We start from the raw sequence: 22,191 nt of genomic DNA, 5'->3' as shown, positions 1-22,191 counted from the left end.
TGCCCGCCGGGCCGTCGGCGCGAGGGGAAATCCCTATTCAGTCGCTCTAATTCAACACCCCGAAGGGCGTGTGAATCGCCAACAGCATTTTCACTTTTCCCTTGTGCTTAATCTTGTCGTCGTCGCGGGGACATTGTGCTCAGAGCCGGGCGCGGCGGGGTGTCGGCCGGGGTCCCCCTCCCACTGCGGAGAGTTAATGATATACCGGAGAGGCCCCTGGAGCCAGCCAAGCCCCCCACCCCCAATGCGCCGTGAATGGCAACACTTTCGGATGGGAGGGGTCAGGGGTCGCAACCTGGATTTGGGGATGCCGTTTCCCTAAAGAGCTGCCCTTTGGTCCCCGCCTGAGCACGCAGGCTGGGGACGCCTGGGCTGGCCGGCAGCCCCTCCCCTTGCCGGCCCTCTGGGTAGGCTGTGGACACACAGGACGGTGCAGGGACCACCCCCTGAGGGGTTCCGGATGTTGGAGACAATCATTAGGAAAGGGCTTTGCCCTGGAGGGAAGGAAAGCTGGGCTGCTCCTCTCTAAAGAGAACAGGGTTTAAGTTTGGGAGACGTGGGCGTTTGTCTCTGGGCTGACCAAGGGCACACACTGAGAACCTGACACCCCAAAACCCCCACCTCTGCCACCCTTGGGGCTTGAGGAACACCGGGAGTCTGACCATACCCTACATTGAGTGGGATCAGCCACCCCTCAACAGGAGGCAGAATGTGTGGCCTGGGGACTGTCCAAGTGGGTGAGGTTCCAGTAAGAACCCTATAGTGAGTAAAGGCTGCCTCTGCCAGCAGAGCACCCCCAGGGGCTGCTGGGGACAGTGGAAGAGAAATGCCCCCAAGGCGGGTTCAGAGAGGCAAGCCTCCACAGGCCCCTCCTACAAAAGGAGCTGCATGGCCCAAGAACCCTGGCTTAGGAGGACTCTGGGAGCAACTCATATCAGGGTGGGTGCAGCCTGAGGCCCCAGCATCCAGGGGTCCTGAGGCATCAGACCTCATCCCCTTATGATCCCTGTAATTCTTCTCTGAGATACAAACGGCTCACTCAGCCAATACAAAGACGGGCTCCCGGCAAAGCCACAAGTCACCCCCAACCCTGCTGGGCAGCCACATCCACTGCACTTCCCACTGGCCTCCTCCCAGGAATGTCTGCTGCTCTTCTGACATCCATCCGTGGGTCCCAGGCCCTGGAGCTGAGCAGCCTTCTTTGGACAGCCCTGGCAGGCCTCTGTGCTTACAGCCTCCCTACTGGCTTCACCTCACCAGAGGTCAAGAGAGGGTGTCAGCTGGCTCAGGCCCTCCAGGTGTCCAGGGCCGGCCTTAAGGAACAGATAAGCTGCACCAGTCTCCAAGCTCTCAAAATTCCTCAAATGCTTTTCTGCCCAGAGCTAGGTTGGATTGAAGAGGAGAGAACTCTTCAGAACCTGCCCGGCTCTGCTTCTCTGGCTGTCCCAGGCACCGGTGCTTCCCCAAGCTGTCTGGTGGGCCTGGCCCACAGTCCCAGGCCAGATGGACCAAGGGCAGATGGAACTAGAAGCAGAAGGTGTACATGGCCCTTCCTTCCTATTCTCACAAACTACTACAGTGCAAACACGCCACCCACATAACACACATTCACACATGCCCGTACACGCAGACACTCCCCACACAGCACTCACATGCACACACATGTGCACACACGCATACACCCACAAACCCACACACAGTGCATGCTTAGATGCACTTTCACACGCACACTTGCATGAGGCTGGCCCCCCTCACAGGTTGGCAGATGTTAAACTCTGTTCAACGAGGCCGCCTCAGCAGGGTGACCAGGCATCCCCATGGTGTTTGCCACAAAGCCGGGGGTGACCTTTGACATGATTAGGGTCACCCTGACCCTAATCCAATCAGATTGATTACTGTGAGCCAAGTTGAGCCTCTGAGGCTGGCGGGATTGGGGGATTCCACAATGGCTCCCCTAGCTGGCTTCTCTCTGGGGCACCTGGAGGGGCCCACTAGGAATTCTGCCCTTTAATCCCAGGCATCCTTTTTCCTATTTAAACCAAGCAGTGAGAGTTTCCTGCTCATCCAGTGGAAAAAGGGAGGAGGGTGAGATAGTCTGAGAGAAGTACAAGGAGAGGGGAGAGAAGGGGGAGCAGGAGAGACAGAGGAGGCTGCTAACTGATGGCGGGCGCTCAGACATGCTTGCAGAAGGGACAATGTAGCCTGTTCCCACCCTGAGGCAGGACAGAGTCTGCATTGGTGGGGAGAGGGTGTGGGATGCTGAAGCCAAACAGTCCAGATGCCAGCACATAGGCCACTGTTAGGAAGTGAAGGAATGAATATGAGGGTCAGGGGTTCCCCTAGCTCTCTGGCCAGAAGCCAGCTTGCCTGTCCGCTCCTTAGGGCAGGACCAGACACCTGCAGGGGTTGCTTGGCCTTGGGGAGCCTTCTGAGTTTATTCAGTCCCTTTGAGAAATCTTCAGTGACCTGCAGACCCTTCACCCTCTCCCCAAACAAACTTGGGGGTGAGGTGGGGGCTCAGGAGTCTTAACCCATTTCTGGCCTCCATAGCAACTGTCCTACCCTCCAGGCAGTCCTCACTATCTCCACAGGCCTGAGCCACATCAGGGGGACCTTGTTGGGTTCATATCCGAGGCCCCACCCTCTGTTTGGAGTCTTTGCAGCTAAGCCATTGATGCTGGAGGCCCATATGGCCACAGTGCCTTGGTTTTCTCTCTTGGAAAACAGGCTCACGACAGCGTTGGCCTTGTTGGATGGGTGTTAAGACTGAGTGGCTGCCAGGTGTTGATCCCTGAAATGGTACCTGGAAAGTACCATCTGTGTGTTGAGAGGGAGAGTACTAGGAGATCTGGCCAAGGGTGCTTCCCCTGGGGGAACACTTCCCACTGAACAGCCCCAGGCACAGCCCTGTCTACCCTGGACACACCTTCACAGAGCACCTGCAGAGAGCTGGAGCATACCTCTGTGCTGCCCTCAGGGCACCAACTGTGTACAGGCGCGGGTGTGTGCCTGCAATAGGGAGGACTGTATACATCAGGATCATGGGTACCCCTCTGGTTCTAGGATATCCCAGAATCTTCCTGGAAAGCCCTCAGCCTTAGGGATTTGTCCCAGAAGTAGGGTGCTATTCATAATGATTGGATCTTGTGAGAATCACTTCTAATTTCCTGTTTTCTACACAATTTAAGGAAGATCTGATTGATTTGTGTGCTGACAGACTTTTAAACTTTTTTGTTAATAGATGGCCTACGGTTTTTGGCACATATAACTCCAAAAAATTCCAAAGAATCTAATGATGCATTATAATAAAACTCTCCCATTTCCTCTCTTTATCTGTAAGGACAAGGTTTTCACACCTAGATCCATAAAGCTTAAAAATGGGTTGGGGCCACCGCTGACATGGTGCCCAATGGTGAGAAGCTGGATCTTCCTGATTTGGAGGGAAACACGAGTGCCCCACCTCTACTGCTGTTCAACATGTCCTGGATAAAAGGAACCTGGACTGGGAAGAAGAGGTAAAACCCTCTTATGTACAAAAAAAGATATCTGCAAAAATCCTGTATGTTAGAACAATGAACAACTTCAGCCAGGTTACAGAGCTCCTATGGTGTACTAAAAATATACAATGCTGGGTGTGGTGAACACCTGTGATCCCAGTAACTCCAGAGGCTGAGGCAGGAGGATCGAAAAGTCAAGGCCAGCCTGGGAAACCTAGTGAGGCCCTGTCTCAGAATGAAATACAAAGGCCTGAGAGGGTAGCTCCGAGGTGAAACACTTGCCTACCATCTACAAGGCCCTGGGTTCAACGTCCAGGTCTGCAAACAAACCACAAACAAAATCCCCAAAACAAACACCACACACCAGGAATGAACAATCTGAACAGAAGATGAAGAAAATAACACATTTATGACAGCATCAAAAATGAATATGGCAGTTGGGAGTGGATTTAATCCAGGAAGAATAAGAATGGTACTCTCAAACTGTGCCACACTGGGAGAAATTGAGACCAACGTAAATGGAAAGATTCTGCGTTCATGGATCAGAAGATTTAATGTTGTTGATATGGCAATACTCCCCAACTGATCTGCAGATTCCACACAACCCCTAAAAATCCAGTCCTTTTGTGCTAAAACTGGTAAGTTGATTCTTTTTTAAAAAAATATATTCATTTACTTGAACACAAGTATCTTTATTTATTTTTGTGTGGTGCTGAGGATCAAACCCAATGCCTCACACATGTGAGGCAAGCACTTTACCATGTGCTACAGCCCCAGCCCCTGATAAGTTGATTCTAACATTCATGCAGAACTGTCAGAGGCCTCAAATAACCAAATAAATCTTGAAAAAAAGGTAAAAGTTGGAGACCTCTCAGTTTCTGACTTCAAAACATGCTACAGAGCTACAGATACCAAAGCAGTACAGCAGTACAGTACAGTGTAGAGTCAAGCAGAAAGACCAGTGGAACAGAAGAGGTGGCCCACAAATAAAGGCAGTTCAGCTTTGACAAGGATGCCCAGACCAATGGGGCTGGCTGTGGAAGTGGGGATCTGTCCCTGCAGCAAATGAGGCTGGAACAGCTAGACTTTCACATGGAAAGGAAAATCCATGTCTCACACCATACACACAAGATCAACTCAACACAGATCAGAGACTCAAATGCAGCAGTTAAAGCTATTAAGACTCTTACAAGAAAACTTGAGGAGAGTACATCTTTGTGACTTTGGATTAGGCAGTGGTGCCCCAAACCAAGCAGCCAAAGAAAAAAGAAGATGAATTGGACTTCATCAAAATTGAAAACTTTTATGCTTCAAAGTGAAAAGACAATCCACAGAGTGAGATGTGCAGAACATGTCCTGGATAATGGATTGCACACCAACTATACAAAGGACTTCAGAACTCCAGAGCAAAAAGACAATGCCATCATGGTGGAAGGACTGAGCAGACATTTCTCCAAAGAGGACACTCAGATGGCTAATGAACACATGAGAACACACTCCACACCCTCGGGCCTCTGGGGAATCCAAGGGAAAACCCCAGTGAGACACCCCTGCTCACCGAGCAGGGTGCTCAGAGCAGAGCAAAAGCCAGAAACGGCAAGTGCTGGTGAGATGGAGCGGACGTCAGAGCCCTCATCTCTGGCTGAAGGAAGGTGAAAGGACGCAGATGCTTTGCAGACGTTTAGCTGTTCCTCGAATGCCAGTGGTCCTCAGTGGCCAGCCACACTGCCCTGGCTATATTCTCCAGGGAACTGGAAACATACACCCCTACAAAGAGTGGCATTGTTTACAATAGGCCAGAATAGAGAACAATCCAAATAAGCACCAACATCCGAGTGGATAAGCAAAGTGTGGTCTAGCCACACAGGAATACAGCCCAGCCCTGAAGATGAGTCCCAAGGTATGCCAGGGGCTCAGAGAGGGACACGTCTGCAGGCTTCTCTAGCCGACTTAGATGAGGACACAGGCTGACTTTGGGGTTTGCATTCACCCAGCTGGTCCCAAAGTCAATCTCCAGTCTAGGGCCCTGGTGTGCAAACCTGTGCCTTTCCAAGGTTGTGGTCCAGTCCAGGCCCTGGTAGCTGTGCTCCTGAGGGTTAGTCTTGGGGACAGACTTGCTGTCTGAGTGGCAGCCCTTCAGGAGTTCGTCTACCTGCTCCCTGCAGCCCCTCACTGAAATGGAGTCATAGGGCCATCTTCTCTCCTAGCCCAAGGACAGCAGTTATGGAATCATGCAGGTGTCCTCCCCTCTCCTGAGAGACACCCTGACTATCGTGGCATACCCCCAGGCTCCCTGGATGGCAGCAGGGCTTCTAGGGAAGGATAGTATCCCCTCCTCACCCCACTCCGCACACCCTCCTCCACCACCTGGGCTGGCTGCCGGGTGGACAGGCTTCTTGCCTTCTTTCCAAATCCCTGCTGCTTACTCATTTTCTGGGGAGGGGGAGGCCTTGGGAACTCTACCTGGCTCTCCAGCCACACACCCACCTGACACCAGCACCCTGTCTTGGTCTGCTCGGCAGCATCACACGCAGCACACTTCTCCCTGCCCCGGGCCACTGTCCTGCACCATGTATACATGTGCGTAGCACACACCAAGTTACATGTGCTACCTGTATGTGCAGTACACACTACAGCGGGTGTGTGTGTGCCACATGCATACACGTCCTGCATCCACACATCAAGATATACATGCTACCTATATGCACAGTGCAAACTGTAGCAGGTGTGTGTGCCACATGCATGCATGTCCTGTACCCACACACACCAAGACACAGTGCTACCTATATGCACAGCACACACTGTAGCATATGTGTGTGCCACATGCATGCACGTCCTGCACCCACATACACCAAGACACACACACGTGATAACTGTGGCCAATATACACACATGCACACGGACCATTGTGTGTCAGCACTGCACGCACTACACATACACACATCCCATACTCAAGTACACATGCCTACACAAGTAACACCCCCATACCCTGACATTCCTGGAGAGCCACGTGGCCCTGAGGACCCAATTCCTCCATTTCCAGAACCGAGCTGTGATCAAGTCTGTGACACCTGACCAGCAGCTCTGTGAAGTGGCAGGCTGCAGCATTCTCCCACTTCATAGACAGGTCGCTGACAGTCCAGGACGTGAGCCACTCTCCTTCAAGGGCACAGGAGCCTCAGGCCCCCAGCTCCAGTCTCTTCCTCTACCTCCAGCCGGACTGCCATCCTGGATTACTGCCCCTCAGGGGGTGGGGCATGGCCACACCTGGGTGCAGACTCTCCCAGCCAGGCTGCATCAGCCACACACAGGCCTCCTCAGCTGGCTTCCACCAATGCCTATGGCCCGCAGGGCTGGCTCCTTGACTGGACACCCAATTTCTTGAATCCCAGCTGCTGGGCTATGGCAAGGCCACTTGCTCCTTCCTTGGGTATCAGACAGTGTGTGCAAAGTGGGCTTCCCCTGGCCTTGGGCAGGGTGGGCTGCACTGACACTGTACATGAGAAGGAAAATTGAGGCAGGGCTGGTGGACTGAGAAACCATGTGAGGGGAACAGAAGCATTGGGGGGGCACTATGTATGACAAAACCTGTTGGCATGAGGACAGGGCCCTGGGTGGTGAGCCGTAAAGACAGAGGGGGAAGAGTGCTCCTGGCAGCCCTCCCTGGTGTGAGTCAGGAGTAAACTGTGCCTTGAGTTTGAGAAGCAGCCAGGAGGCCCACGGGTGGACGGGTCAGGGAGTGTCTTGGTCCACTTGGGCTGCCTGACAAGGACGCTGGCCCTGGTGGTGTGAAACACAGATGTGTTGCTCCAGTTCTGGAAGCCGAAGCCCAAGGTCATGGCCTGGCAGGTTCTGGCCTGGTGAGGGCTGCTTCTGGCCCACGGCCACCCATCTTACTGTCCTCACATGGTGAGGACAGAGGTGGATCCTGGGGCAGGGCTTCCTGGGATCCCCTGATAAGGACACTGATCCCATGGTGAGGCTCCCATCTCATGACCTCATCACCTCCCACAGGCTTTACCTCCTGATACCGTGGCCTGGGGGGCTAGGAGTGCAGGGGCACACACATTCTGTGTGCATTGCCAGGACGGGGCCAAGGAGGCAGGTGGGCAGCATGGCATGGCTGTCAAGGGAGGGACACCAGTTCTCTTGGTCATGGGGCATGACTAAGGGGTCTCATGGGAGCGCCTGCAGTGACTGGGATCTGGGTAGTGGGAGGGCATGGTGGGAAGTATCAGGCTCTGGATTGAGGCTGAAGGTGTTGCCAAGGGGCTCTGAGCCTTAGAGGCTCATCGGGAGCCCGAGGTTTTTGACCTGAGCAATGGAAGGCTGGGGCTATGGGCGCAAGCCCAGGAAGCCAGAGGAGAAGGGCTATGGAGACGGGAAGTGGACCCCAGCTGTGGCCATGCTGTGAGGAACACTGAAGGATGCAGGGTCCCTAGTGGGCCCTTCCCACATGACCTGGCCCTCTGCCCAAACTCCTCCCTCCTGCTGGTCACCTGGGTGCCTCAATGGACAGTGTGTTCCTGGGCCCTGCTCCAGGAAGCGATGGCCCCTTCAGGAGCTGACTACACTGCAAACTTCATGATGCTCCTCCATGGTGACCTCTATGCCATTGAGTGGTGGGGTCTGTGGTCTGCTCCCACCCCAGGACCCAGTAGGAAAATCCAGGAGCCATGGAAAAGCAAGCCCAAACTGTCAGACCCCCACAGTCAGACCTCTGGAAATAGCTAAAGGGCACAGCGCCCAGCAAAGGGTGGTGTAGGTATGGGGGATGAGCCTGGCACAAGGAGGTCTGGGGACAAGTGGCAGCCAGCATCCCAAAATGGACCTGGCATCTCTCTGAGTCAAGACACTGCTTTGCTGAATTCTGAACTCTGTGGAGGCAGAGCAGTGACTGCACAGGGTTTTCCTTGAAAACATTCAAAAGTGAAGTACAGAAACCTCTGCCACCTGGGGATCCCGTGGGGACCTGTAACCAAGTGGCACACAGTGGTGAAGGCTGAAGGCCTCCGGCCTGGTGGGGGACCAGGCAGGCTGCCACTCTCACCACTTCTCTTCAGCAGGGCTCTGGAGGTCCGAGCCAGAGGAGTTAGGGAAAGAGGTAAGGGGAGAGTAGTCCTGCTTCTCTTCAACCTGTCCCTAGAGGATTACAAGGGGCAAACGGTATGCACACAGACGTGCATACAGTACACACACACACATACATACATACACACACACATACACACACACTTCACAGCCAATAATCAAAATTGCAGGATACAGACTCAAAGCACAGAAAACTCTTATCTTATAATTTTGGGGGGTACTGGAATTGAACCCAGGGACTCTTTACCACTGAGCTACATTCCCAGCCCTTTCTACTCTTTATTTTGAGGCAGTGTCTTGCTAAGGTTGGCCTTGAACTTTGATCTTCCTGTCTGAGTCTCCCAAATTGCTGAGATTACAGATGTGCACCATGGCACCTGACAAGATGTGTCTCTAAAGATCAGTAATGAACAACCTGGAGAAAGAATCAGGCAGCAATTCCATTTACAACAGCACCAGGAGAACAGAGCACTCAGGAATACATTAACCACAGAGGTGCAAGCCCTGTGTCCTGAAAGCCACAGCATACAAGTAGGCACAGAGAGGGCACTCCATCCTGCGCTCTTGAGGGAAGACGCAGTGTAGTTGGCAGGGCAGGACCATCCCAAAGCAGCCCACAGCTTCACTCAATCCCACCAGAAGCTCAACTGACTTTTTGCAGCAATGGAAAAGCTGATCTAAAATTTGTATAGAATTGCAAGGTAGAGTGACGTTGGCCAAATTATATTATCATGTTGTGTGCATGTTTGTATATATAATAACAAACTCATCAACTTGTACAACTATAATGCATCATCAACAACAACAACAACAAAGTGGAAAAAATAGAATTGCGAGGAACTCCAATAGCCACAATGATTTTAGAAGAGAAATCCAAAGTTGGGACACACATTGCCCAAAACATCCTCCAAAGCTAAAACAATCAAAATAGTGTAGTATTCACAAAAATATAGACACATAGGCCAATGGAATGGAATTGGCCAACTGATTCTCGAGCAGGGTGTCAAGATCATTCAGAGGGAGAGGGACAACCTTTCAACAGAAAGTACTGGAATGACAGGATTCCACAGGCAGAGGAATGTGACCGGATCCCCACTTGATAGCAAATGCATGAAGAAGCTCAAAGTAGCTCACTCACCTGGCCTGAAGGTAAGAGAGAAAGCATAGCTGTGCATCTTTGTGAGTTAGGCTTAGGAAATGCTTGCTTTGATATGACATCTAAATGTATTGGACTTCATCAACAGTAAGCTCTTTTGTGCATCAAAGGCCACTATCACAAAAGTGATACATATGGTAGGACATATTTGCAAATCATGTATCTGATAAACGTTTAGTATCCAGAATATATAAAAAGCACATATAACTCAATGATAAGAAGACAAACGATTCAATTAAAAAATGGACCAAGGATTTGAACAGACAATTCTTCAAACACAATATGCAGAAGACCAATGAGCACACTTTACCATTGGCGTGTGCACATGAAACACAGACAGATGTCTCACACATACACCACAATGGCTCACAAGCAAAAATGAGCGTTGCTGAGGATGTGTAAAATCGGCATCCTCAAGGCATTGCTGGTAGGAATGCACAATGGTTCAGCTACTATGGAAAACATTGGGCAGTTCTTCGAAAAACTAAGTATAGAATTAGCATATGACCCAGCAATCACCACTCCTGATTTTATTCCCCAAAGATTCAAAAAGAAATGCTTGCCCAAGAAATGCTGTTCTTAGCAGCACTCTTCACATAGTCAAAAGGTGGAGACAACCCTGGTGTCCACCAACTGGGGAAGGGATAGACAATGTGGTCCATCCTTCCTGGGAGAGTAGAGTATTCATCCACTAAAAGCCACAAAGTGCTGACATGCTCCTACAGATGTCCCTTGAAACGCCATGCTGAGGGAAGAAGCTAGCCCCAGAAGTCGCACCGTGAGTGACCATGCTGTAGGCAATGTCCACAACAGGAGAGTCCATAGGTTCAGGCAGCAGGCCAGTGGCCAAGGGTCTGGAGGGGAAGAGGGCCTGGAGGGGCCACTCATGGGCATGGGTTTCCTTGAGGGTGATGCAAACATTCTGGAACGAGAGGTTGTGTCACACAACTCTATGAGTGTGCTAATGCACAGTATTGTATGCTTAGAAGTGATTCCAATCATGATTTTCCTCAGTTTTGTTCCAAAGCCACAAAAGCTTGCATTTTGTGTGTCCTCTCTCCCATGGTCCCCCTCGGTGTCTCTCTCTCCACCTTTGCCTCCTGTTTCTCTTTGTTTCCCTCTGTCTCTCTGCCTGGCGGTGTCTGTTTCTGGGTCTCTGTGTCTTTGTCTCCCTACCTGTTTCTCCCTGTCTCTGTCCCCTAGTCCCTTGTCTCAGTCTCTTTGTTTCTCTTTGCCTCTCTCAGTCTTTGTCTGTCTCTCTCTCATCTCCATCCCTGTGCCTCTTTCTCTCTCTCTCTTTGTATCTCTGCCTCTGTCTCTCTGTCTCTTCCTCTCTCCCTATATCTGCCCTGAGATCCAGGCCCCAGGCTGTTAAGAAGCCCCCGTCGAGTAGGCTCTTCATGGTGTCCAGCTGGGCTGGCCTCATGACATGGGCAGATGCACCCCTGGCCAGCAGACTGCAATGGCACATGGTAATCATTGCTCTAGCCACTACATTATGGGTTAATTTGCTCTTTGGCAGCAGCCAACCAACACCCAGTCTCCCACCGTCCTCTCTTTCCTGGACTAACCCACAGCCCCAGCTCCTCTCCCTTCCGAAGGTTTTCTCCCTAGAAGCCCTGGCTCCTGAGAGAGAGGGAGGAGGAGGCACACCCAGGGACCCTGCATCTGCGCATCCCAGGCCAGCCTGCCCCTCCCTCACAGGCTTCCCAAGTCCCTGAGAGTACACATGGTGGCAGGGCAGGTACCTTTGTCGAGCACAGGCCCGAAGATGGCCAGGCTGTCATCCACAGTGGTGCAATTCCAGCGGCGGCCACGGAACTGGTGCTGGCACTCCTGGATGCCCAGCTTGACACCCTCAGCCACGCTAGGCATGATCTCCACGTAGTTTCTGCAGAAGCGCAGCTGCTTGGGCACCAGGCCCGGGATGCTGGCACAGAGGATGGGGTGTGTGCTCAGAGAGGAGTACTGGGGCCCGATGGCCAGTGACCTAGCAAGGAGGACAGGTGGTTAGGGCCAGCCAGGAACACAGTGGGGAGGCTGCCCTGCCCTGGGGCACACATAGGCCTTTTGCTTTGGGGGCACCTGTGCACTGAGGGGCAGGACACTTCTGCTTTGAAGGAAACTTGATATTAAGGAAAAGCCAGGGCCCTGCCCATCTGTGTACCTGAGACAGCATTGAGCAAACTGATGGATGTGGGAGGCAAAAGAAGGGCCCACACCCCCACCATTGAGAATGCAGAGATCCTGGGCGCATTAGGACACTGGTGGAGGACCCCAAAGCCTTTGGAGAATGCAGAGACTAGAATTTCTGGCTACTAAAGGGCCTTGGGATGGACCCCAGAGCAGGTGGCCCCAGGTTTGCACAGGGGCTTTCTAAATAGGGGCACCTTAGGGCCCAGGAGGAGAAGCTCAGCTTCTGGAGTAGGGGTGTGATCAGGGCAAAAATCACATGAAACCCATTCCTGCCCATATTTGGCTATTTATCCCAAAGATACAAGACATGCACCCTCAATAAGATGTGTTCAAGACACAGCACCCCTCAGTATCCACAGGGTGGGGACTGGCTCCTAGATCTCCCATGGATACCAAGATCTGCAGTTACTCAAGTCCCTTGCATAAAATGGCACATTGTCCCCTAAAGCTTTAAACCATCTCTAGATTACAGTGATACCCGACACAATGTAGCATGGTGTAGATGGCTGCTAAAGTGTATCATTCAGGGAATAGGACCCCAGGGTTCAGGACACATGTAGTTTACTCCCAAATATTTCAATCCTCAGTTAACCCTGCAGATGCAGAGCCTCAGATGCGGGACCAGCTCTATAAAACTGCACCTCAGTCTAAAAGAAAGATTTGCCAAGTCCTTTTGGAGAAGGGTGGGGTGGGAAGAACAGAAAGAGACTCCAGTGGGTCCAACTGCCTTTTGCCCGCCATCACCCCCTCTGTTGCCTCCAAACCCCACTCATGGTGTCACGGGTCCCCTGTGTGCAGGACATTGTGGGTCACACTTGCTCTTCACCCCACTATTGTGGGGTCTGCGGGCGGGTGACACCTGCCAAGTTTCCCCACATGTCCCTCCCTGTAGTTCTACTGGGAGGACTGGCCCTGGAGCACCTGGGGGGCCACCTCTGGTCTCAGAGTCACATGGTCTTTCCCATCCACGCTCCTGTGCTTCTCTCTTAGATCCAGCTCAGGGTACACCTGCCCCACATGGGATGGGAATGGCTCACATTTTCCTCTCTGGGTGCAGACCACACGGAGACCCCCTAGTGTCCATGCTAGTGCTGCACAAACCACATGGGTGCTCCGGGTGTAGTCTGAGTGGCACTTGGCAGGACAGAAGGACAGCTTTCCTTTTTCTTTCTCTTTGAACCTAAGGCCTCCTGTATGCTAGGCAAGCTGTATTGCTGAGCTGCCTCCTGCACCAGCCCTTTCCAAGAATTTTTATTTCGAAGCAGGGTCCTGCTAACTTGCCAGGCTGACCTCTAACTTGCAACCCTCCACCCCCAGCTGGGTTACAGCTGGGATCACAGGCACGTGCCATTATGCCTAGCAGAAGGTCAGCCTTCTGCCTGGGCCCTGGCTCAGGGGCTGAGAAACTGGAATAGGGCCAGGATCAGTGGTCCCTGCCCTCAAGAGTGGGACAGAGGAGGGGCAGGCCAGGTGCCCCAGAGCCCAGAGAGGGGAGGGACTGAACCAGGGAGAAGGGTGTGGCTGTACCTCATGCTCCTCTATACTTTTGGCTGACCACACTGAAAACCAGAGGCCCCCAGATGTACCCACATCAGACCTGCCCACTGAGCACCTGCTTACCTCCGGCAGCAATGAGTCATGAAAAGATCTAGCCACTCCCTCCATGCCTCAGCCCTCTCTCTGGTCCAGCTGTCCACTGGCACCCACCCTGTTCCAAGATACTCCTAGCTGTAAAAACTAAGAAGAATTTCCCCTCAGTCATGCTTCCCTTCAAAGCACCCACACCTCCATCACCTGTTGTCCAACCCTCTCCATCCTGGTTTCTACATCCCCCACTCTGATGACTGCTGGCTTCCTCCCCGGCTCCCTCTTGGGTCCCCTCCTGCACGTGTCTCTGGGGCTCTGAATTCAGCTGTGCCTTCTCCTTTTGGGGTCCGCCCTCATAGGCAGCCCGAGGTGTTGGGATGACATCCTCAGCCATGAGTGGAGGTTTCAGGGAGAGGGGTCTCTGAGGACCAAGTAGCTGGGGGTCGCATGGGTGTCCAGCACATGGGCAGGCAAAGACTGGAGAAGACATCTGGTCTCCCTCTGCCTGGCCCTTCTCACTTCCAGCCAGGCCTCCTGAATGAGAAGCGGGTGAGGAGGGAGCCCTCTGTGGGGGTTGAGCATGGTGGGAGTCAGGAGCCCCAGCCCCAGCTGAGGTGCCTCAGGGGCAAGTGAGTACGGTGAGCTGGGGGACTGGCCACTCAGGACTGGGAGCCTTCTGTCTAATTGGGGATGGGCTAGTTACCCTCATGGGCTTCTCCTCCACCAGGACCAGGGTGCTTCACTTCCACCCCTTCTATGGGGTGACATTGTACACGTGATGTCAACGGCACACAGGAGGTGCTAGTTAGCGACATGCATGCCCAAGTGGTGGAGGGCGACAGGGGTTGGCTTGTACACAAAAGCATGAAGAGGGAAGGATGGGCCAGAGAGGATGGCAGGTCCAGAGCACTCCAGGCAGTGTGGAACGTGGGGTGTGGACCCATGGTGTTTGGGGTTCAGGCTCTGCATCTCTTCTGGATGTTCATCGATCTCCCTGACAGAAAGTTGTGGGGAGTGGTTTGTAAGTTGTGGCTCCATCTGAGAGCTTCTCAGAAATGGCCCAGTCCTGAGGCCCATAGAACCTGTTCTTCTCTTTGGTTACTCACAGCCACCAGGGAAGGGGTGAGCTACACCTGTCTGTCCATCTGTCCATCCACCCACAAGAAGGAAACTGTTGTTGGATGTTTTGTTGACTCAGAGACGGAGAACAAGTGGAAAATAAAGGAATCTGTTTAGACAGAAAAATCGAGGACTCGTCTCTCTGGCTGTCTTCAAAATAGGAACTGATCCTGGGGCTGTGACCATTGCTGAAGGACAGGTGGCTTCCTTGGCTGGATGCTAGAGGCCGCGTCTTACTCCGGGGCTGCTGATGGTGGATGGGGGAAGTGAGCTGATGAATGCCCAGCCCTGGACCCTGCAGCTTCTGCAGACAGGACAGGGCCTGCAGTCTCAGCACCTTTCCCACCTCGCCGGGCGGTCAGGATGGGGTAGGGTGGGGTGCTGCTGAGAGGCAGAGGGGGCTCCCTAGGCTCTCCCAGCGCCAGCTCTTCCGGGTGCTGAGTCAGCTCCTCTGCTCCCCGCCCCCACTGCCCTGGCAGGCCCCAGCTTGCCATCTTCCCCAACCAGGGTGCCAGCAGCTGCTCTGGCCCCCACCAGTTCTCACTGGGTCCCTCTGCTTGTCCTCACGGACTTGGGGAGGTTGGAGGGGAGGCCTCTCCTGTCTTCTCTGAACCCCAGGGCCCTTTGAGTTAGGGTTCCCAGACCCTTTCTCCTTCCTAGAGAGCTGGGCCCAAGAAGGCCCCAGCACTGCAGCATCCCAGTGTGGGGGCAGCAGCTGGGAGGGCTCTCACTGATGAGGGAAAGGCATAAGGCCCAAGGGGGTTCAACTGGGCCTTAACAACCCCACACAAGATATTTGTCCTATGAAACACACTGTGCACACTGTCCCTCCCTTCCCCAGAATCCCCAGGACACAAACTTCTAGTCCAGGGAGAACAAAGGTGCCTCTAATGAATCAATAGCTGCAAAGCCACCATCTGTGGCACCCTCTGGGAGGACATGGGGGCTCTGGCCTGGGACAAGGGCCAGAAGAGGGGAAGGCCTGGACGGGTCTCTTTAGGGAGCTGTGGCTAGGATGGTGGCGCTGAGTGGCAGAGGACTTCACAAGCCGAAAAGTGATGGCACAGAGTGCTCGTGTCTCCCAGCCACTCTCAGAACAGTTTCTCAGGATGCACAAAATATGACATCAAACTCACCTGGGCTCTTGGGCCGGTCACACAGACATGGGAGTCTGCATTTGTGGGTTGAGGTGCCCAAGTATTAAGGAGGGAGCAGGTGGAGAGGGAACAGTTTCAAGGAACTAAGTCCAAGCATTTGATGGCTGAGGGTTGTCAAGTTCAAGTTCCTGACCCAGCTACTCATCAGTCCTTAGTGAACAACATCAAGAGCACCTGCTACTCATGCAACCCCTAGTCTGGGTGCTGGATATGTCCTCCTCAAGTGCTGGCCCAGAAGGGACGAGTGGAGCACAGGTAAAGAAGGAAGAATCAGACGTGTGGACAACAGGCTCCTGGTCCCCGGCCGTGACCCTCAGCTCACCCAACACGTGGTTGAGTTCCTACACAATTTTAGAGAACTGATGGCATTTGTGTTCTCCACATTAATTGTTGCCTGAGATGAGCGTGCCTGCCTTCTCCCTGTGACAGTGTGGCCACAGCCACCCTCATTTAGGACGGAAGGCAAGACCCTGCTGCAACTAGTGGCAGGTGAAAATGAGATGTTGTTTTCCTGTCTGTCTTGGGAGGCTGGAGAGGTCCTGCTCAGTGGCCTGGCACCCAGAGGCTGCCCTGAGCCTTAATAGAGATGTGATGTGAGATCTGGGGACACAGACCTCCTCCCAGGGCTCTTCTCCACCTCGCTCTCCTGCTGCTCCTCTCAGCTGTCTGCTCTGCACCCAGAGGACCTGGCCTGGATAGTGGATGGCACCTGCCTTGTCCTCATCCCCAAACCTCTGCAAGCTCAGAATCTGGCAGGAACCCAACTTCCCCATCCTGGGGCCCAGAAATGTGCAGAGGATGCCCCAGTGGTATTTTGCAGATGAAAATCAATGTCGGGTAATCCGAGTTACTGTGGCCACCCTGAGCACTCTGAGTCTTCTCTGGAGCCTGGGATGCACCTTGCAATCGCTGGCCCTGAGAAAGGGGCCACACTCCAGAAACATAAAATGACAACTAAGAGCTGAGAGGGACCCTGGGCCACAGCTTTCCAGGACTGGGAGAGTAGATCCTACAGCTAGCAACTGCTCCTCCACCACGAGGACGAGGGTAGAGACAGGCTCTTCCCAAGCCCAACAGACTCCTTGGTTTTGGCTTCCTGAGACCCTGAGCTTCCGATGCAGACAGGCCTGTGAGCCCCAGGAGCCCCTGTCTTACAGCAGTAGGAGCCTAAGGTTTACCACCTCCCTTCTCCCGCTCATACTGGACTTCCCACCTTCCCTGAGTCCCAGCACCCTCTAAGCTCTTGGGTCCAAAGGGGAAAAGAAACGTGTTGAGGAGGGACACAACTTCCAGAGCCCAATGCCTCAAGCTCTGGGGATGCAAGCCGCCCAGAGGATCCACCTCCCGCCACGCCTGTGCCACAGTGCCCTGCTTTGCACAGGGACTCTTGCTGTGCTAAATTGGTTCCTCCAACCCCCACTGCTCCTGCCACTTGTGACTGTCCCCAGCTGTCTCCCCCTTCCCATCTCCCATGTGACCACAGGATGGAGCTCAGGTATGATGCTCTCTCTCCCTTTTATGGCTCCCTCCAACACACAACCTGCAGGACAACTGGAGAGCCTCCAGGAACCTGTGCATGCTGTTGGGTTGGGATGGCAAAACAGGGTTTCCAGCATGTTGGACCCAAGGTCCTCCCTTCCCAATACCCTATGGTGACCCTAAAATGTACTAAGCCCGGTCCATGCAAAATAACATTTACGATGAGTCTGATCTCAATGGCATGGGTCAATAGCCCCCACATCCAGCCACCACAGGCTAAGGACATAGGATGTCACAGGATGCCCACCTCCTGCCCTGCTCCATTTGCATATTAGGATAGTCCTTGAGGGGACAAGGGTGGTGTCCCCTTGTCAGGTCTTGCCCCCCCCCAGGGCTGGTCTACTCTGGCCTGTCCTTTGAGACTCTTGGCACCTCAGCTGAACTGGGAGGTCCCTGGGTTAGAGCAGGATCCTCTCAGGTGGTCCCAAGACAGCAGAGCTGCTGGTTTAAGACAAGCTGGATTCTGAGGCTACTTGTGGCTCAGATGTTCCAAGATGTCAAAGGCTGGTGGGCAGACCGGAATTTTCAAAGACTTGAGTCCAAATGCAAAATGTGTTTGCCCTCCACAGCCCTGAGTATAAGTTCACAGGGATCCCAAGGTCCCTGCCGTCTGCCCTCCTGCTTCCCTCCAGCCCATCTCCATAGAAGCAACTGGGAGGGTCCGGATGTCTAGACCTTCAACTTGCCTTCTGGAGGACACAAGGATGCTACAGAGAGCCAGGTGTACCATTGATACACAAACAGTGAGGACACCCCAGAGTAGGCTGGCACAGGACACAAAGCTGCCAGGTGTGGGCAGGGATACAGCCAGTGGACCCTGAGTCTGGCAGTCGGTTCCAAGAGACATCTACAGGCCAGCAGCCAAGCTAGAGGTCTCACCCCTCCAGCATGGACCCACACCTGCCTGGAGCCTCAGGTGCCCACCCAACTCTCACCAGGTTCCTGCAGGCTTCTCACTACCCTCTCACAAAGGGGCTTCAGAGGACGAAGACCAGCGTCCAGACCGAGAGGAGGCCTTTATTCAAGGTCACTCACTTGAAGGACCATGGAGTCTGGGCTCAGATCACACCCTCAGCCTGCCCAGGTGAGCACTGGGAGTGGGACCCTATAATAAGTAACTTCCACTCACACCCTGCATCCCGCCTGTCTGTCCATCCAGGTCACAGGGAGGTCCATCCCTGCCCCGGGGATAGTGGCAATAGCAGAGACTGGAGGGCCCTGCCCAGCCCCAGGGGGAGAAGCCGAGAGGCTGGCCCGCCCTCGCTGCACCCATTTCCCTGCACCTGGCCTCGGTGATTCACCCTGTGAGGAATTCACTCCAGTTCCCCTCTCACAGCCAACCAAGTCTCAGAAGGTGTGCACAGTCCCTGCTCAGCTGCCCCCTGGCCAAGCAGCAAGGCTCTTAACTGTCCCACTGTGACAAGGCGATGTCCCCCAGACCCCCAAACTTGGTGTCCATGTGGAACACACCATTGTGCCTTCATCTGGAATCACAGCCTTCAGAGACCATGCCCCGGCCAGAAAGGGCCAATGGCCAGGCTTAGGCAAGTGGGTCATGGCCTGAGCACCGGCGAGTGGAGGCCACCCTATGGTCACTATCAAGGAGGAAGACGTTGTTCAACAATGACAGTAGGCCTTGGAAAGCAGAATGGGCCTCTCCTTCTGTAGGAAGCACGACTGAGAGTGAAATGAGCATGACTGGAGAAGCCTGCGTGGGACGTATGTCCTGCCTCACTCTCTCACGCTGGGGGCTTTTTGTTTTTCGGTCCTACTGGTTTTTAAGGGGAGACCATTGCCTTCAACTCTGAGCTTGCAGAATGCTGTGCTGGAAAGCGGACCTGTGCCTCGCTCACAGCTTCAGCTGTGGCCGCAGCCACATGAGCCACGCCCGCCATCCGCCAGCACTAATGGTTTTCTCTCCTCCCCTTGCTCCTGTTGAAAGGCCGGGCACCTGGCCAGGGGTACAGCAGAGATGCTGGCTGTGACATGCTGGAGGAAGGAGGCCAGCCCAGGACTTCAAGACGGGCAGCAGGCCAGCCCAGCCTGGGCCAGTGCTGGCCTCTCTGGGCCGAGGGCCTCCAGCTTCTGTTGGGTCTCAAGTGTGTCTTAGTGTTCATGTGTCCCGTCTCTGGTGACACTTAGCTCAGGGCAGGCCCTGTGATGCTGGACTTGCAGGCCTCCTCATACCCTGTGGATGTGGGGTTCTGGTAGCCCAGGGGGTCCTGCTCCAGAGTTGCTGCTGCTCCCCAGCAAGTCCTCCCGGGGCTGGCAGGCTTTCAGGTTTCTTTTTGTAGTACAGTTTGGCAAGGTCGGAGCACCTGTGCACCAAGGACATAACTCTGTGCTTGCATGTCCCAGGGAGGGGGTCCAGGTGCAAGCAAGGGACCTGCCAGTCATTCTTCATGTAGGCTGCTGGCAGGGAGAAGGGCTCGGCAGTCGGGCTGAGGCCAGTGATATTGCGCTGGGCCTGGATGTGGGCTCCGGCTGGGCCCCAGCATTCGCTGGCTCACTGTGACAGCCTTGCCTGGCCTGAGCCTCACCTTTCCTCTCTGTCAGACAAGGTGATCGGGTCTTGACCTACCCAAGGATCCAGGAGAGAGGCTGAACTTGTGTCCACTCCCAGGTCTGCATTGCTCCTCTGACCTTACTGGGAATGGACCCATCCCAAGACAGCTCTTCAGTGGTCATCCCTAGTAGGAGAGCTGTGTGCCCTAGCCCTGGTGGTGCCTTCCTGGTGCCTCTGACCCTCACCCAACTTCTCCCACATCTGCATCTGGGGTAGGAGGCACCTCTCCTGTCTGATTCTTCACTGGCACAGAGTTTGATCTAGGCAGGGAGGATACAGTGGCTCTGCCCAACCCTGAGCGACAAGAATTCGTGTCGGGGGTGGTCTCTGCTGCAGAGGGCCTGGCTGGGCTGCATGTATGAAGGCCTCTGGAGAACTGGTCCTGTTTTGAAGGGTCTTCTGACCTCAGGGCCTTTGCATGGGCAGGATAAGATCTCCATCCTCAGATCTATGACCCCAAGTATGGGGCTGTTCACCCTCTCAGTGGATGGATGACCCAAGTAGTCTGTCCTCGCCAGCAGGGGCTGCCTGGGAGCCACCTGGACTCTTTTTATCCATGGGAGGCACTTCTTAGTGGCCAGAGACTTTTTGAGCTGGGGGGTTCCCAGTCCCGTGGGGTCAGGGCCACTGCCTCCCTCCCCAGGCTGCACAGCCCTGCCTGGGGCCCTCACAGTCAGCGCCTAGTCCTGCCCCACCGGGCCTGCGGATTACTGACACATACCTTGACGAGTCCCAGCAGGCGGGGAGGCTCCCGTGCCGGCGGCCATGCGTTTGCCAGCCTCCCTGGGCGGTGGCAGCACGTTTTGCTGGGGAAGGAATGTGGAAGCTCCAATGTGTGAGACACCTCCAGGGTGTCACCTGGGGAACCTGGGAGGGAGACCGAGGCACAGGCAGAGGCCGGGCCCCTGAGCCTCAGGGCTGGGATCTCGTCAACCAGTGGGACGGGCAGGTGGTGAAAACATTAAATTGTGTCCTCTTGTCTGCCCAAACTCAAGTGCAGTTTCTGTTTTCCACAGGAAAGACCCTTTGCCCATCTGTCCACCTGTTCTTCGTTCAACATGACCTTCCTGATAGTGGCAGAGGGGAAAGGTAGGACCAGAGGAGAGGAGAACAGTGCCTCCTGCTCACTGGGCACCCGGCACCCATATCCAGCCCCAATGGTGCAGGTGATGTTTGGGTCATTCTCAAGGGAGGGACACATCCCGTGTGAGCAGGCGTCAGGGCATGTGGCAAGTCCATGCCTCAGTCCTGCTCCTCAGCCCAGCGTCCTCAACACCTGTCCTCTGGCTGTGGATTTAAGGGTCGTGCATCTACTGGGAGGACTGTGGTGGTGGCTGTAGCATGGGGTTCTGTCCCCAGTGGTGTCATAGGATCACCGCTGTGTCTACGGCCGGCTCCCAGCTCCCTGCTTCCTGTCCTCAGCCTCTGGTTCTGCAGATGGCCATCTCACATCAACCCAAGGCAGCCTTTCCCCACTCTGAGCCCAAACCAGCCTTCTTGTCCACCACCTGCACCCTTAGTTCCCAGCTCCTCTCCTGGAGCCACGCAGTGGCTTTCAGAGATGCCAAGCCAGTCTTTTTCTAAAACCTCTCAGCAGTGTTGTCCCCAGCCCTTTAACTTCACTCAATAGGGGCAAATGTAAACCTCCAAGGACAGGGGCAGGGGCAGCAGTGTGTGTGGAAGACCCTCCCTTCTGGAGGTGGTCCAGACAGGCCAGCAGGTGTGGAGGTGCTCTGCAGACACCAGTCACTCTGGTAAAGGGCATGGAACACTGCAGCATGTGACACAGCTGCGACAGCACCGGGAACTCTTCTTCCAATTTCTGTTTCTATTTCTTCCTAACAACTGACCAGCTGTGCACAGACAGGTTCTGGTGGGTGAACCATACCTCGAGAAGTGCCGGCCATGTCTTCTGGATACAGGTAACAAATCTGAGCTCTGCTTCCTCCTTCCTGAGTCACACCATGAGAAGGGAGGCAGAGCTGCCAGGGGGCTGGAATTTTCCATCTGCCTAGGCTGGAGGTTTGTCCAAGAGACTCTGGAAGAAGTGTCCACCAGGCCATTGGCGGTCCCCTGAGATTGCATTCAATGTGACTGTACTACCCATCCATCACCTCGTCCATCGGGCTGATTACAAAGGGGCTAGAAGGCTTATGCAAATAAGCATCATTTGAACAGGGTAAAAAGGCACAAGGTCTGAAGAAATGGAGCAGCAGGCTGGGAGATGCAGCCCTAGGCAGGCTCCCAGGCACTGCAGCCCAAGTGGGACAAGTGAGCTGAGGC

General features: G+C 54.2%; 1 protein-coding gene across 1 annotated transcript in view; it reads right to left on the bottom strand.

Moving 5' to 3' along the window:
- Window positions 1-22,191, bottom strand: part of Wnt3a (Wnt family member 3A) — a 41,617-nt gene that overhangs the window by 15,040 nt on the left and 4,386 nt on the right. Inside the window, exon 2 of the mRNA XM_040272919.2 lies at window positions 11,493-11,734. Within this exon, the coding sequence (XP_040128853.1) occupies window positions 11,493-11,734 (242 nt within the window). The remainder of the gene's footprint in view (window positions 1-11,492; window positions 11,735-22,191) is intronic.

This window comes from Ictidomys tridecemlineatus, chromosome 1 (genome assembly GCF_052094955.1).
Source record: "Ictidomys tridecemlineatus isolate mIctTri1 chromosome 1, mIctTri1.hap1, whole genome shotgun sequence".
Lineage (NCBI taxonomy): Eukaryota > Metazoa > Chordata > Mammalia > Rodentia > Sciuridae > Ictidomys > Ictidomys tridecemlineatus.
Note: the sequence above shows the minus strand (reverse complement) of the source record. Positions and strands in the feature narration are given on the sequence as shown.